The sequence below is a fragment of the Larus michahellis genome, chromosome 13 (genome assembly GCF_964199755.1).
Source record: "Larus michahellis chromosome 13, bLarMic1.1, whole genome shotgun sequence".
Lineage (NCBI taxonomy): Eukaryota > Metazoa > Chordata > Aves > Charadriiformes > Laridae > Larus > Larus michahellis.
In genome coordinates this window covers 14336591-14351829 of record NC_133908.1, presented here as the reverse complement: position 1 = coordinate 14351829, position 15239 = coordinate 14336591, and the positions used below count along the sequence as shown (strand labels likewise).

General features: G+C 56.9%; 1 protein-coding gene across 4 annotated transcripts in view; it reads right to left on the bottom strand.

The window, feature by feature from the left end:
- Positions 1-463: 463 nt before the first annotated feature.
- Positions 464-15239, bottom strand: part of MYO18B (myosin XVIIIB) — an 80955-nt gene continuing 66179 nt past the window's right edge. For 2 of the 4 annotated variants that reach the window (XM_074606106.1, XM_074606107.1), the window contains 5 exons: positions 13444-13577; positions 12341-12388; positions 11460-11621; positions 2153-3450; positions 464-1314 (listed from right to left, as the gene is read on the bottom strand). In XM_074606106.1, the coding sequence (XP_074462207.1) occupies positions 2154-3450; positions 11460-11621; positions 12341-12388; positions 13444-13577 (1641 nt within the window). In that variant the 3' untranslated portion in view covers positions 464-1314; position 2153. The remainder of the gene's footprint in view (positions 1315-2152; positions 3451-11459; positions 11622-12340; positions 12389-13443; positions 13578-15239) is intronic. The other 2 variants (XM_074606108.1, XM_074606109.1) reach the window with 2 other exon arrangements.

Here is a 15239-nt window from a genome sequence, read left to right as displayed (position 1 = left end):
AAGGAAAATGCCTCTTGCTGCAAGGCTTTGGTTTAAATTAGAAATGGATGGGCAGAATCCAAAAGGCAAAAAAAACCCCCACAACCCAACACGCGGAAAACTGCCCAGTTTGCCTTTTCCAGCTGCTGCTGCATTTGCGGCTGCCCCGGGGGGTCCAACGAGGTTGATGTGAATGTCCCAGTTGAGAAAATTACTTGGAAATCTCTCATGGAACAGAGAGATCTGTTCATGTACCTGTATAATTTTGCCACAAACCTCTGACAAATCAGTAAGTTTGGAGCTCTTCTAGGAAAGAGGGTTGAGGCTGAAAAAAGAGCTTTTTGTGAGTGCCGAGAGATGGGGAGGCTGGAGGGTCCCGGGCGAGAAGCCCCCAGCCGGGTAGGGGGGCGCTCGGCTCTGCACCGCGCTGCTTCCAGGGATCTGTGCTCGCTGCGGGGAACGGAAAGACAAGAAGAGGCTCGTGTCAAAGAAGCAAATATTTTATTGTGTAAAAACCAAGCAGCCATCCGACTACAGCCTCCCATTGCCACACGCGCCGCGGCGCTGCGCCAAGGGGATGTTCCCACGTGTCCCAAACAGGCAGGAGCCACGAAAGCACGTATGGATCTGCCTTCAAATATCGACAGAATTATAGAAGCTTCAGAGAAAGTCTCAGCCTCTGGAAACTAAATAAAAATAAAAGCACATGAAGGGAGAGGTTCTGCAAATGTGCGGCTCGGTTTGACCGACCCTCCGGCTCCGCTGTCGCTGGGTGTCACGCCGAGACCCGAAAGCATCCTTCGGCCACTCAGCTGATTTTTGGGCAGCGCTAGGTGGGGTGAGACACATGGGATACACCTTCGGGGTTAAAAAGGTGTGATGTTCCTCCAGCTCTTTACAGCGTGGCCTCCTCCCGGTCAGCGTGGCGCATTATCAGGCATCTATGGCAGCCGCTGGGTTTTTAATTACAGCACCAACTCCTGAGTCAAACGACGGCAGGAGAACAAGAAAGTCCCTCATTCCCCGCGGCTGGCCCTGAGCAAAGCTGCGGCGACGGGAAACGAGGCAGGAGCATAAAGAAACCAGGGTACGTTTAAAAACAAAACAAAACAAAAAAAGTCTCATCATCTGTAAAACCGTCCCGAGACTTTCGAGGAGCCGCTTTCAGTCGCTGTTTAAATTACGGGTTTCCTATCAGGAGTTCTTCCAAAGGAGCCGGGGAGCGGATTGCCCGGTGGCGGCCCCTCTCCCGCTGCAGCGCCCAGGCCAGTTGCTGCAGTTCATTGAAACAAAGTCTGGAGAAAGTGGGACGTTTCATTATGCAAATTGTGCTTCCTGGAAAGAAATGTTTTATTAACACGCGCTCCCTTCTTGTGTCGGCTTAGTCAATTTGGTCACAGCTTGACATCCAATAAGTTAGTCTAAAGGCAATGGTTTTACAAAATGTTTTTCTAATCTATTTTAAACACTTAATTACAGTTGTGGCGCATTCATTAGGGACTTTGCTTTCAAACCTGGATTGCGGTAATAAATCCTAATTCTCGAAGTGTCAGTCGCAATACAGAAACTGGAGCCAAGTGGTTGTCAGAGGCAGTTGCTAACTGGGGGAAGCACGCCCCTGATCCCGGTGGGACCCCCTTCCTCGGGAGAGGGGTGACCTCCAGCATCCAGCCAAAGCCAATTTCAAATTAAGCGAACAAGCAGGAGCACCGGGATGAGCGCTCAGCCGGGCTCGGGAGGATGTGGCTGTTGGATGGCATGATAGGAGCTGGGGGACACGATTTTTGGGAAACCTGGAGGCCAGGAGACCTGGGAGCTGGTGTCCTGCCCAGCTCTGGGGCTGTCCCCATTGCCCACCCCCCTGCAGCTCCGAAGGGAGCAGGGAGAGGGCAAGCGGGGTGCCATCCCCGGTGCCACACGTCCCATGGGACATCCCTGGCACCATCCCAGCTGCTGGAGAGCCGGGAGCACAGGCAGGCATCGGGGATGGAGCCGGGCCAGTGCCTCCCCTGCCCTGGGCTGCTCCAGGGGGAGCGTGGGGACACCTGCTATCCTGGGCCACCCTGTCCCCACACACCCCGTGGCATGGGCACAGGCAGCAGCTCGGGGCCAGCACCGCAAACCTGCCAGCGCTGCTCGGAGCTCGTGCCGGTGAGCGGCTCAGCACGGTTACCTTAGTCTTTTCCCAGATACTTCTTCATGATGCTGCTGACATCGTCTTCCTTCCCTTCTGCCTCCGCCCGGCGGCTCGTCCCGCTGCTCTGGGAGCCGGCTTTGCCACTGCAGCCCTCCCCGTCCCCCCGCTGGGGCTGCGGCCGGCGCTTGATGCTGTCGGCACTCCGGGAGGAGAGGAGGGAGCTAGAGGATGAGGAGGAGTCGGAGAGGTCCCCGGGGTCCTCCCAGGAGGCCATGCTGCGTTTGGCCGTGCCCTTCGTCCCGGAGGACGCCGAGCCGCCTGCTACGGCCTCATCCTGGAAGCGGACGGTGAGGGGCCGGTGGCCGTCCTTTCTGTCCCTCCCGGGCTTGGCCAGGCTGCTGGTGGAGCGGGATTTGCGGATGGCCGGGAGGAAGTCGTCGAAGTCAACGTTGGTTCTCCTCTCGTAGTTGAGGGTGGGTATTCGCCAGCTGAAGGGGTCGCTGCCCTTCCCCTCACCCGGCCCGTCGCTGGATGCCGAGCTCAGGACCCCCCCTGAGCCCCATCCCACCTCCGCGTCTTCCAGCGACGGCTCCAGGAAGCTTCTCCAGGAGCTGGGCTGCAGCGTGCCCAGCACCTCCATGCCCACAGCCGGAGAGCTTGGCTGGCGGCCGGAGCCGCCGAGGCTTTGCAGGAGGGAGTCGTAGGAGCCAAACTTTGAGGCTCGTTTGAGTGCCGGTGAGCGTGGCGGCTCGGCCGGCTCCGTGGCCATGCTCCGCAGGCTGGAGGAGCGCGCCAGGCTGGTGCCTGCTCCTTCGCCTTCCCCCAGCTGATCCCCCTCCAGCTTCCCCGGGGAATCCTCTGCCGCTGGCAAAGCCCTGCAGCGCCGCAGGGCCGCGGCACCCGTGGTGCGGTAAATGGGGAGGGGAGAGGTGTCGCCCAGCGCCGGCCGCCCTTGATCCCGCTCCGCTCCCCGCTGCCGCCGCAGCTCCTCCACGTACTCAGAGAGGGCGGCCGACGAGCTGGGCACCGTCCCTGCCGCTGGAGAGAGCCCTCTCCTCCTCGGCACCGTCGGAGACAGCGGGCTGGGGAACCTCCCATCCGGGGCAGGGGAGCCCCCTCTCCGCAGCACTGATGGGGATGTCTCTCCTATCCTGTCCGCAGGCTTTTTAGGGCTCTCCAGCTCTTCGTCTGCCCGAGTTTTTCCGTATTCCCGTCGTCTAGCACCGAGCAAGGGACTCGCCGTCCTCCCCATATCAGCAGCATCGACGGACCTGGCAGCGCTGCGGGAAGAAGCCGGCCGGCTCGCTGCTGGTTCCTTGGTGTCTCTGCTCACCCTGAAGAAGAGATATTTGCGTTAGTCTAAGCTGCGCCATCTCCAGCATCCGTAATGTCACTCAGCAAGGGCAAGGCTGAGCAGCGAAAAGCCCGTGTTTACATAGCAGTCTCAGAATAAACTCCCGCTGCTGCACCTAGCAGTTGGGCAATGCCCAAAGATTTTATCTTAACTCACTCTAAGTCAGCCAACATGGCGAAATCCCCGGCACAGAGTGCGTGACGTGCCTGCCTTTAGCTCTGCCAAACCAACGCATACCTCCAAACGTCCTTTTTTCTTGACAGATTAGGGCAACATGTAGGATTTCTTTTATTGCTGTCAAAGCCAAAGATTATTCGCTAAAATTTTAGGAAGCCAGCTCGCAGAGCACCACCGAATGCATCTTAATGTTACCGCGGGGCACGTTTCACCCAGGCTGCTGCCAGGGAGGACAAACAATTGTGAACTGCAAGAGCCAAATGGCTGGGGCTGAGCAGGAGCAGCAGGTCCTAAAGGATAAACTGCTTTCCCATGGGGATTTCCTTTGGCAAAGCCGGGTTTTGAGGAGGGAGACAGGCCAGGAAGAGGGGGGGCAGAGCCTGCCGCCGCCGGTGCAGCCAGCAGTTGGAGGGCTCTCCCCACCCGACAGCACTGACCTCCTCGCCAAGCAAATGCACTTTGGGGAAAAATCTGCTCATTACAGAGCCATTGACAGAAGCGATGTGTGGGGATGGGATGGGGATGGGGATGGGACCTCGCCCTGCACGTGGGGGCTGCTGAGAAGGCAGGAACTGTGTGGGCTCCACCTCCGCTCGCCAAAGAGGAGCCGCACCGGACACCGTCAGTCAGAGCAGGACAGCATCCCCGGAGCAGGACAGCATCCCCAGGGCAGGTTGACGGCCGGGCTCTAGGGGCGGTTTAGCCAGAACACGGTGCCGAACTGGGGATGGCACCAGCTTGGCACCAGCAGCCGTGGCTCTTGCTGCCGGGATTGCAGCTTGTGCAGATGTGAAACAGCAGAAAGGGCAATAATGACGATGACAATGACAACGACAACAACAACAACAATAATAATAATACGGCATGCTCCTCTGTGCTGAGAGCAGAGCAGCACGCAGCAGGTCTGTGGCTGGGACCGGCACATGGTGCCAGCCCTCCGAGGGTTGATGCCCAGGAGGAGCCTTGCCGGCCAGCTGGTATTCTGGGTTTAACACCCGCTCCTCACCGTGGGGCTGCAAGAGCTGCTCTGGGACCGCTACGGTGACACCGTTCCCACACCTGCACCAGCCACTCGCTGAGCGGGACAGGGATGGGGCAGCAGCATGGCAGGAGCAGGGGATGGTCCTGCCTTCCCCCAAATCCTGCCTGTCCCTCCCCAAAGCGTTCAACGGCACTGAGCACCCGCTCTGCCAGGACAGGAGCTTGGGAGCATCTCCTTGGGCACCACAGGACGCTGATGTGATGCCTGTTCGGCTGCCGAAGGCCCTGCCAAGCGGCCGGATCCTGGCACACGCAGGCTGCAGAAGGGGCTCCTCTGCACCAAGCCTGTCCCCTTCCTTGTGCAGCTGGTGCACGGAGATGGGGAGGGGGCCGCGGTCACCACTGGGCTCGGTGTCACTGCTGACACTAAGCTCCCACGTTTACATCCCCCACCCCCACCCCAGCATCTATGTGGACTTGAAGGGCTGAAAAAATGTTTTTTTCTGCCCATCTCACTGCAGGGAAAGGCAAAGGGCCTCTTTGCCAGGACACATCTGAAACAAAGCAGGCGCTCTGCAGAGCTGCGCCGTGCCTCTCCTCGGCACATCGCTTTAGATCAATGATAGCCAGTTACTATCTATAGGCTGCTCGCGCGCAGCCGCCTGCCGATGTGACGGGGAGCGTAGGCGCCTGCGAGCGACGTGTTTTGACAAAGGCTGTGCCCAGTGCTGGCAGCTGCCAGTGGATTATCCCCACTCACGGATACCCCCGGCATCACTCAGCCAAGGACCTGGAATTGGCCTTAAGGAGAAGGCTGCCGGGATGTGAATTTGTCTGAGACAGAAAGGAGAAGGGGAAAAGAGAGCGAAGGGTGGAGTAAAGCAGCAGAACCTAAAAATAAATACATCTCTGGGAGGCCAGCAGGCTTCGAGGTGTGGGAGCGGTGGTCAAGTTTTACATCACCACTAATGAAGCATCCTGCCCCGGGAATGCTGGGGTTGCCATGGGAACGGGGGCGCGAGCGGATAATCCAGCCACTGCACTGGACCCGTTCGGACCAGGCTCCACTGACCCGTGAAATAATTTACATGCCGAGACAGGTCGAAGACAAACTCCACGGCTGGGAAACGCAGGCGATTGCAGAAGCGATGGGGTAATGGAGCGGCTTCAGGCCCCCGGCGCCTGCTGGCACAGCCCAGGGCACGGAGATGCCCGCCTGGTCCTGGTGCTCGCCACCGTGCCATGCGCCCGCAGCTCATTAAACGGGCCCAAACCATGTGATTATCCAATGCAAAATGAATTAACCAGAGACTTAATCTCTCTGGAACACAGCAACCTCCAGGGCAACCCCGCACCGCTGCACCCGACGTTGCTGAAGCCTCACAGCTGATTAATAGTTTGAGACATTTCGATAATGCTGGGGTTTAGGAGCCTAAATTGCATCTTACCTAAATAGCTGGTGTAATCCTTCCATGAGAATTTGTACGGAAATTGCTCCAATCGCTCTTTAACGTTTCTAAATAATATTGTAAACTGACTGCTGCACGACCGGCTTTCATAAATTAAACGGCCAGCTTCAATATTTTTCCTTAGTTTTTAAGACTGAGATAAAAGTGAGCTGGAGAGGTAAGAAACACTAATGGGCTGTGAACGTGGATGGTTCACACGCTGCTATTTATTGTCCTGTTCAGCCTGATGGACAGTTACTATTTTTATGAAAATCTTTAGAGCCCGAAATGGAGTGAAAACAGCAAACGCGGCGTTGTTCCTCCAGCTCCCACGGCTCATACGAGCCCGGCCGCCGAGGCCCCGCAGCCCCCAGGGTCCCAGCAGGGACCTCTGTGTACTGCAGCATCTCCTGCCCGTGCTCTCCGTGCCCTGCTTTTCAGTAGAAGAGGTGAAGCCCAAGACCCCCCCATCCATCCCTGTCTCTCCCAACGATTCCTATTAGCCGCATTCGTTAAGCAAAACCCAAGGAAAGGGCTGGTTTTCCCAGGGAAGCCGTATCTCTCTGGGCATGGCTCATCACCCCGTGGTCGGCGCCGGTGGTGGGTGCCAGGGTCGTGGCGTGTTACCTTCGAGCAACATCAGCTGCCTGGCGAGCGCACGCGGGGCCTGACCGGATTTTAAATGAAAATGCAAATACTCCTCGGGGTTTACACTAGCAGCAAAAAGGCACCGCGCCGTGGGGAAACACTGCTGGGATTTCTCTGCTTTTGATGCTTTTCCTCTTGCTCTCCAGCATCTAAAATGCTCGGATCCTTCCAGCAAAACCTGTCATCGCTTCCCCTCACAGAAAGCCAAAACCTGCTTCGTCCACCTCCGGAGACTCCCCCTGAGGTGGCCACCCAACCCGGGGCACCAGCCACCGCCACGGCGTGTCCCTGCATCACGGGGAAATCACACCCCCCTTTCAATTAATTGTTTCTGCAAAAGGAGCCTGAGGACCACAAGGTAATTTCTCCCATGCAACAGGTTTCTGACGGAACAAGCCCAGAGGCTGGTGCCGGTGCTGCCGCAGCCTGGGAAAGCTGGGCTGCCAGCCCCCATCGCTGGTCAAACCATGCAACCATGGCTGGACCCCACGCTACTGCACCAGCACCCCATCCTTATCTTTTGTTCCTTTAACCCTACCCTGATGGCTACCAAAGGAACCACCCCAAGATCACAGAATCATAGAATGGTTAGAGTTAGAAGCGACCTTAAAGCTCATTCAGCTCTAACCCCCCTGCCCTGGGCAGGGACACCTCCCACCAGCCCAGGTTGCTCCAAGCCCCGTCCAACCTGGCCTTGAACCCCTCCAGGGATGGGGCAGCCACAGCTTCTCTGGGCCACCTGGGCCAGGGGCTCACCGCCCTCACAGCAAACAATTTCTTCCTGATATCCAATCTAAATCTCCCCTCTTCCAGTTTAAAAGCGTTACGCCTCACCCTATCTGTCTACTCTCTCATAAAGAGTCCCTTCCAATCAGGAGTAATCTTCTCTTGGCCATACTCAAGCCAGGACACAAGTGCGAGATGGTCCTGTCCCGTCTTGCAGCACCCTCTGCTTGTCCATAAACCCCAGACTGAGACACCGTCAGTAACTCCCAGGGCTTGGAATAACCCGAGGAGCCCCCGGCAGCCCCGGCGGTGGGTGATGCTGCAGGAGCAGGACCGCGAGGACGCTACGGCCGCCCAGCAAAACTCCGCTCCTCCTCTCAGCTTCAGCGAGGGTTTTCCCCAGCCAAAGGCAAAAGCAGGGCCTGATGCACAACTCGGAAGGCATCTGTAAGCCAAACGGAGTTCTGCAATATGCCATTCACACCAGAGCAAATGACATACAACAATAATTAGTGAAGATTACATAGCAATTAACATGATTACAATTATGCTAGTTGAAATAATTTATACAATAAAATCCACACATGCATTGCAACACATGACCAGGGATGAAAGTGTGGCTCGGATGCTTTTCCTGGTAGCTCATAAATAAAGCCAAGACAACTCCATATCGGGGAGAAAAAAAGAGACTGGCCTAATTTCAGTCAGAAGAGGATTTTCTTGTCACGCCATCATCTACAGAAGAGCTCCCAGTTCCTCACATAATGATCTGCTTTTGACACAATAATGTTTAAAAATAGACGTGTCGGATCCCCACCAGCCCTGGGACGCGGGCTCCTGCTTTCACCTACCGAAGCAGAAGGGGAAAGGATGCCAGGGCGATGCCGGGGCTGCGGATGCTGCCATGCCATGGGATGCAGGAACCGAGAGGCAGGACCATTCCCTCCTGCACCTCAGCATCAGCCCCTCTATCGCAACGCAACCCCGACCTGCCTGGCGAGGGGCAGAATAAATACATAAAGTTTTGAATTGGCTTCCTAAGAAAAAAAAAAACCTGACAGTTTATTCCAACTCTGCAATGTGTCATATTTATGGAGGCTTAGCCCTGCTGGCCAACATTTTGTACAAGCACTTAAATAGCAGAGAATTAAAGAAAATGTTAATCAAATCTCTCATTCCTGTACACTACACTGACGATAACAGCCTTCTATGCTTTCCTCTGGCTTTTGGCAGCTGTTTGTTCAGGAAATATCCCATATGCAGTGCTGAGAAGCGAATGCTAGGAAGATTCATTTTTCATTACTGGGTGCTTGTGTAAGACAAAGGAATCTTAATAAGGAAGAGCTCGTTTCGCTGATCTCGTTTTTATTACCTTACCAGTCTCATTGTCTGTTTGTTTGCATTTCATATAGCCTCCTCTCTAATATTTCCATCTTAGATTAGCTGAAGCCAAACACAGCTACGGCACCAGGATTTGCAATTCGCCTCTTCGTGACCCCCCGGATGGAGGCAGACCGTCACACTATTTCCAAGCCTAGGTACAAATTGCCTCTCACGATGGCCATGGTCATTCCAGTAAGTTATTTTTATTAATCCCCAAGCCTACATACCTGCCCTTTTATTATAAATCCAGTGTGTTTCAGCTCAGAAATGTGATATTAGCCATACCTCCTGATCTGCTGCCATTCATTTATGATCAGAGCTGGGTTATTGGGACCAAAGACCTGTACACAGCACGGAGGAATTACTTTCCTGATGGGTGCTGCGGTGGGGCGCAGGGTCTCAGCCAGCTTGGATGGCTGCTCTCAGGGCTCCCAGCCATCACCTCCACGCAGGTCCCTGCCCTTCCCGACCGCCCTTAAATTCTGCCTTGTATCAGCCATGGACCGCTTCAAACATGCTCGAGGCGTCCGCCGCCGGGGGATTTGCTCTTCAGAAAATTAATTCTGGCAATAGTTATTTTGCCGTACAAAGCAGGTGAATGCAGCGGGGACTGATCTTGCCGGAATCAGAGCCGGGAGCTTAATACCAATGTCTGGAATGAAACGGCAGCCTGCAAACCCTATCCAACCCCATCGGCTCGGAGCATCTCTCTAGGGACCTGCACAAGAACAGGGAGCAGGCGGGTGCCGCAGCGAGCTGTGCCTGGCCCCCATCCTGGTTCGGGGGGGGAAAAGATGGGAAAATAGGTATGTGTGCCCTGACACACCCCCCCCAGGAAAGCAGTGCCCTGAGTCTGGGGCTGCAGACGGGGGTACGGCGGGGCTGCAGGCAGGGGTACCGCCAGCCCTGCCCACCGTGAATTCGGCTGGTCGGGTTTGCCACCCGCGTGCACGGCCGGCTGCCACCTCGTCCCATGGCAATCAATGCTACAGATCACGCATTATGTAAAAAAGCTTGCTTTTTTTTTCATTATAAAGCTATTGTTTTGCAAATCTTGGCATGCAAAGCAGAGAAACCCCTTTCCCCAGGTAGGGGTGCTGCTCTCCGGAGTTGCTTTGGCCCTGTGCAGCTCCAACCCCAGGACTCGGAGCTCCATCTCTGCTCACCTACAGCTCTCCCAAGCCTCCGAGGAGACCCGACGCCCTTCCCTGTCCCCACCACCTCCATCTCTGCTCACCCACAGCTCTCCCAAGCCTCCAAGGAGACCTGACGTCCCTTCCCTGTCCCCACCACCTCCCTTCTGAGATGCAGCCGCCAGACCCTGACTTACAGGGCTTTCCAAAACTCAACCCATGCAATCGCTTCACAGGTGAAACGCAAAGAACCGGTTTGTCTGCGACCCTGCAGTGCCGGGGAGGGCTGTAAGACCCTGGGTTTGTCTCTGGGCTGGAGGGTCCCTCCGATGGGCACCCAGGCGAGGTGGCCTCCATTGGGGCTGGGTGCCTGGGCACTCACCGAGCCCCGGGCAGCGGGAGCTGAGCCGAGGCAGTTTGGCCACGCGAGTGCTTGGGCCGCTCTCCAACTCCCTCACAGCCCATTAGCATTACCGTCAAAAATTAACATATTTTATATTAGAACTGTATAAATGCATACTGTTTCCTCAGCAGCAAAAGGCGAGCATATGGCATACAAATCCTCAAATAGGCTGCATCGCCTCTTTAAATTATCTCTAGAGAATACATCAAGGGATATTATACTGCTTGAAGCATGTTTTTGATGTAGCGACTTTCATCTAGCGTTTCACTGATCCTGGCGTGGCAGCGACTACCTTCCTTGATTTGATGTTTTGACCTTAAATACCACGGGTGCCCCCGAGCTCCTTTCTGCACGTCCTGGAAGGAGCGCAGCCGAAGTGCCCGCCGTCCCCGGGCCAGCATCAGCAGCCCCCGCTCCATGAGCCGCGGGGGCTTCCCTGTCCCCGAGCAGCTGCCGCCACTGCAGCGGTGCCACCACGGTGCTCCTCGCTGCACCCTGCGGTCCACCACACATAAAGGGTGACTTTATTTTTTCCGGGGGAAAATAAAAGCCAAAGAGAGCAGGTGGGAGCCCCCAAGGATACGCAGCGGTTTGGGATGCTCGGCTCTGCGGAGGGAGTTACCGGCTGCACCCACTGCATGTGTCCCCCCAGTTCGAGGGGCCGCGAGCAGCCACAGCCCCCAGCGGAGCAAGCAGGAGCCAGGGGAGTGGGGTCAGGCCATGCAGACACCCGTGACGGGAGAGCACCCGGGGCTGACGGCTCTCCCTGCTGTCCTTGTCACCCCGACAGGACAGGATGCCCGCAGCCACCTCTCTGCACCTGAACGCTGGGAAACCAGCGCTGCGTGCAGCCCATTCCTGCCTCTCACACTGTTGGGTTTTTTTGAAATAAAAATACGGGAGGGTTTAAAATACCTCTGTGATGGCTTGCTGCTGCAAGATACTTTTCTACCCTCTGTGCATCTGCAAGATGCTGGAGCTGGTACCAAGCACCAGCGGGTTCCCCAGAGGAAGGCTGTGGTGGGCACCCACTGCGGGGTCTGTCACCGCCGGAGATGGCCATGCCCAGGACGGGCTGGGGGTCCCTTACCTCGGTCCCTGGGTGCTGCGGCTGCTGACGGACTGCGCGGAGAGGCTCCCGGCCAAGCTGGGACTTGTCGGGGAAGACCAGCCCGCGGATGACCCCAGCCAGGACTTGATGCTCTCTGCAGGCTCCAGACTGAGCACGGAGCCGACGCTGGAGCAGGCATCCCTGCGGGGAGAGACGAGACCTCGTTAGTCCCGCAAGCACAGACAAGAGGGCCGGTGGCACTGGGAAGGTCCTGGAGCATCTGTGAGGGTGAGGCCGGGCACAGACCGGGGGTTTCTTCACAGCTCCAGACGCTGGGCTCTGCGCTGGCTGTTTTGTAGCACCAGCACAGATCGGACAAACCAAACCTTTCCAGGCAACCTGGCCTTTGTGCCATTGCTGCTGCCATTAACTATTTCCCTCATGCTTTTGTAAGTGCCCTGTAGCCTGTAGACCATGGGCGGGAAAACCCCACTGCTGCCTGCAGTGCCCCAGGAGCAGTGCTGCCCTGGCAGAGCCAGTGTGTCCCCAGGCACCCACTGTGCCCTACGCACCCCTGGGGTCCCCCGGGGCCGGAGTCACCCCTGCCCACCCTCCGGGACCCCACACTCCAGCTGCAGCAGATGAAATCCTTTAGGATCTCGGTTTTTCGTCAAAGCCACAGATCAGCTTCATATTCCCGAAATGCAGCCCGGAGGAGCGAGAGCGTCCCACGGGTTTGACAGACAAAGCTCGAAGGGAAAGCGAGCAGGTCACCAGGCATGGGGGCACACAGAGCCATCCCAAAGCCCACCAGCGCCCTTGCCCTGGGCAAGCTGCAGGCAGCTGGTGGTCCACAACCCATCGCCCAGCCCGGTGCAGGCTCCTGCCCTTCGGCCGGCAGCTCCCCGGGGCTCACTCACGTCTCCCTCCTGGAGCAGAGCGATTCCCGCGCCGTCTGCACGCTGCAACTGAGGGACAAAAGAGAGAGTCAGCCCCAGCGCTGCCCGTGGCTCACACGGCCTCCCCGAAGCCACCGCACGAGTCGGATGAGATGAAAACCTCCCCAGGCAACATCCTCCAGGGCAGCAGCGGGGACGTTCCCAGCACGCTGCGTGGCCAAAGACCACCTCGCCCACCCTGGGCTGGAAAAGGGACGCCGGTGCATGCATCCCCGTCGCGGGGACGGGTGCTGCTGCAGCGTACGTTGCATTTACACTCGCAGAACACCTCCACCGCGCTGGAGAAGGGCAGGGAGCAAAATCCACCGCTTTTCCTGCACCCAGCAGCTGCGGAGGTCCCTGCCGGGAAGCACTTCTCACCTCCCGCTAATGTGTCAATTGTATTGGAAATCACTTCTGTTTTACCAACGAGCGAATTTCTGAGCTCACGGTTTCTATCTCACCCTTCCCAGGTTTAATCACTACATAAAGGAAATCTCACGGTGCGGTGACAAGGACATCTCTGCTTTCTTTTTTTAAATGCATTTATCTATTCTGTCTCCATTTGTCACGATGCCCCTTTAGCGGCGTAGCAGAGAGGAAAATCGGAGGGCTGTAGAAATACCACCTGAAAAATTCACCGGAATTTTTTCCCCATTTTTTCCTAGCAAAATCTGCCCAGCTTCACCGGTTCCTCCAAACCCCAGCTCCTGTGGCTGATCGAAGTGCGGGATTTTCAATCCATAAATCCAGCGCTGGGGCACACGCTGCCGCCTGGCAGCACGCCACGCTGCTAGGGACGAGGGCTTGCTCTGCGAACGGGGCTATTTCCATCCTTTTTGCCTACTTTAAGCTGGTCCACACAGTATGATTTTCAGGGCGAGACTTTTTCATGAAGTTTTCGTTAACGTGAAATTTCTTGTGCATAAACACGTGCTGCTGCAGCACAAAAGCCCGAGGATGCAGACGTGCAGGTACGGCCAGCCTGGCATCGCTCTTGCACGGTGGAGCATCTTTCCCCACCTCAAAGCACCCGCGCCTGCCTCCCTGCAGCCCCCACAGCCCCCCGGCGCTCCTCGCCTCACCTCTCGGCATCGCTCTCGTCGCTGGACCGCAGCTCCTCCAGGGCCACCTGCAGATCGGCGATGCGCCGGATGGAGGTCCCCAGGTCAGCCTGCAGGACCTGCCGCACCGCCGCCAGCTCCGCCAGCTGCTGCTCCTGCGCGGAGGGCACGGGGTTAGTGACGGCACCCCAACACGGCACCCCAAAACATGGAGGAGACAAGTGAGACATCTGCTAAAGCTTCCCCCCACGCCGCTGCCCCCACAGTGCTCTCCGTGCCCTGCCAGGGCTTGCACCCTGCTGCCATGCCATACCTTGTAAAACGTAATCTTCACCACTCACAAGAAGAGGAGCAAAAGAAGCTGAACCCTCTCCATGACCAACGAGCATCCCCCACAGTGGAAAAAGGCTCAGAGGAGATGGGCCAAAAAATCCCAAGCGCTGGGCAGAAAATAAGGAGCCGTCAGCAGCTGCCGTGTGGAAACGGAATTTAGCTCCAGGGAGGGGATGGCGGCCTTGGTTTTAGGCACAGGGCTACACCAGGGCACCAGCAGGTTGTACAAACAGCCTTCCTGCAGGTAATTAGTAGAGATTAATGTCTTCTTCAGCCAGGCAGACCAGTGTGGGGGTAAGCATGTAAGTTGGCTCGGCCCAGTATAGAATATAAAACCTGGACAAGTAATAAAAACAAAGTTTGAGGAGAGCAACGGGCTCGAGCTGGCTTCAACCCACCCGTCCCTCCCTGCAGCTGGGGCTGCCCAGTGCCGTGGCCGTGAGCATACGGAGGCTGGGGATGCCATCACGGCTGAACAAGGACTCAGGAATATATCGCAATCGCTGTATTGTGCCTGTGCCGTGACTTCGCTGCATCGCTGTATCGCTCTGCTGAATCAAAATGTAACGCCAACATACCAAATGACTAAATCTGATATTAAAATTAATGCACACCCCCCCACCCCCTGTGGAACATGTAAAAGCAGCCAGTGTGAGAGCACCATGTCCCTGCTGGGGACAGAGCGGGGCACAGACCATGGGGCTGCTCCTGGGTCTGCTCTTCCACTCACACACTCCACAAACGAAGCCCGTTTCAGAGATGCCGGAGCTGATAAGAAAAACCAGAAACTCAATTCATAATTTAAACTACAGGGAGGAAAAGCCGGCCGAGCAGCACGACCGGGATGGCACCATGGACCCAGCATCGCCGGCGGCCGGGCATCCTCATGGCACACCGAGGATGCCGACCCGGCACCACCCGCCCACCGCGCTCATCGCATTCCAAGTCCTTTCAGCTGGGAAGGAAACCTTGGCCATGTTTTCTAAACCATCACACGGCAGAGAGGGAAGGAAGAGGGAGCGCGCACGCTGCAAATCCACCCCGATTGGAGCTGCCAGCAGTAAAATTGCCGTCTCGGCGGTGACAAGGTGAGAGATGATTTGCAGCGCGGGCTGCGACAGGCCACGGCGCAGGAGCCGGCAGACTGTCAGAGTAAATAATGAAAGCCCCGGGATCACCGGGCGGCCGGGCCCGAGGGGAAGAGCATTTCAGTTCATAAAAACATGCAAAGAAATATCCCAGTTTGGGTTGCGCAGCGTCACAGTTCCTGCTGGAAACGCGCCGGTCTTGGTAAAAAACCTGAACGCTGCCAAGAAGCTTTCGGAAACTCAGCACTTCCGAGCCTTTTGCTTCCCTCCCGGCTCAGGCAAACGTGGAGGGTGGAAGGGACCCGTTTTATCGTGGAAATGGCTCTGAGTGCGTGGGGATGGCCACTGCCCAGGCAGAGGAGCTGCTCCCCACGCCGGGGTTGGCCCCACAAACGG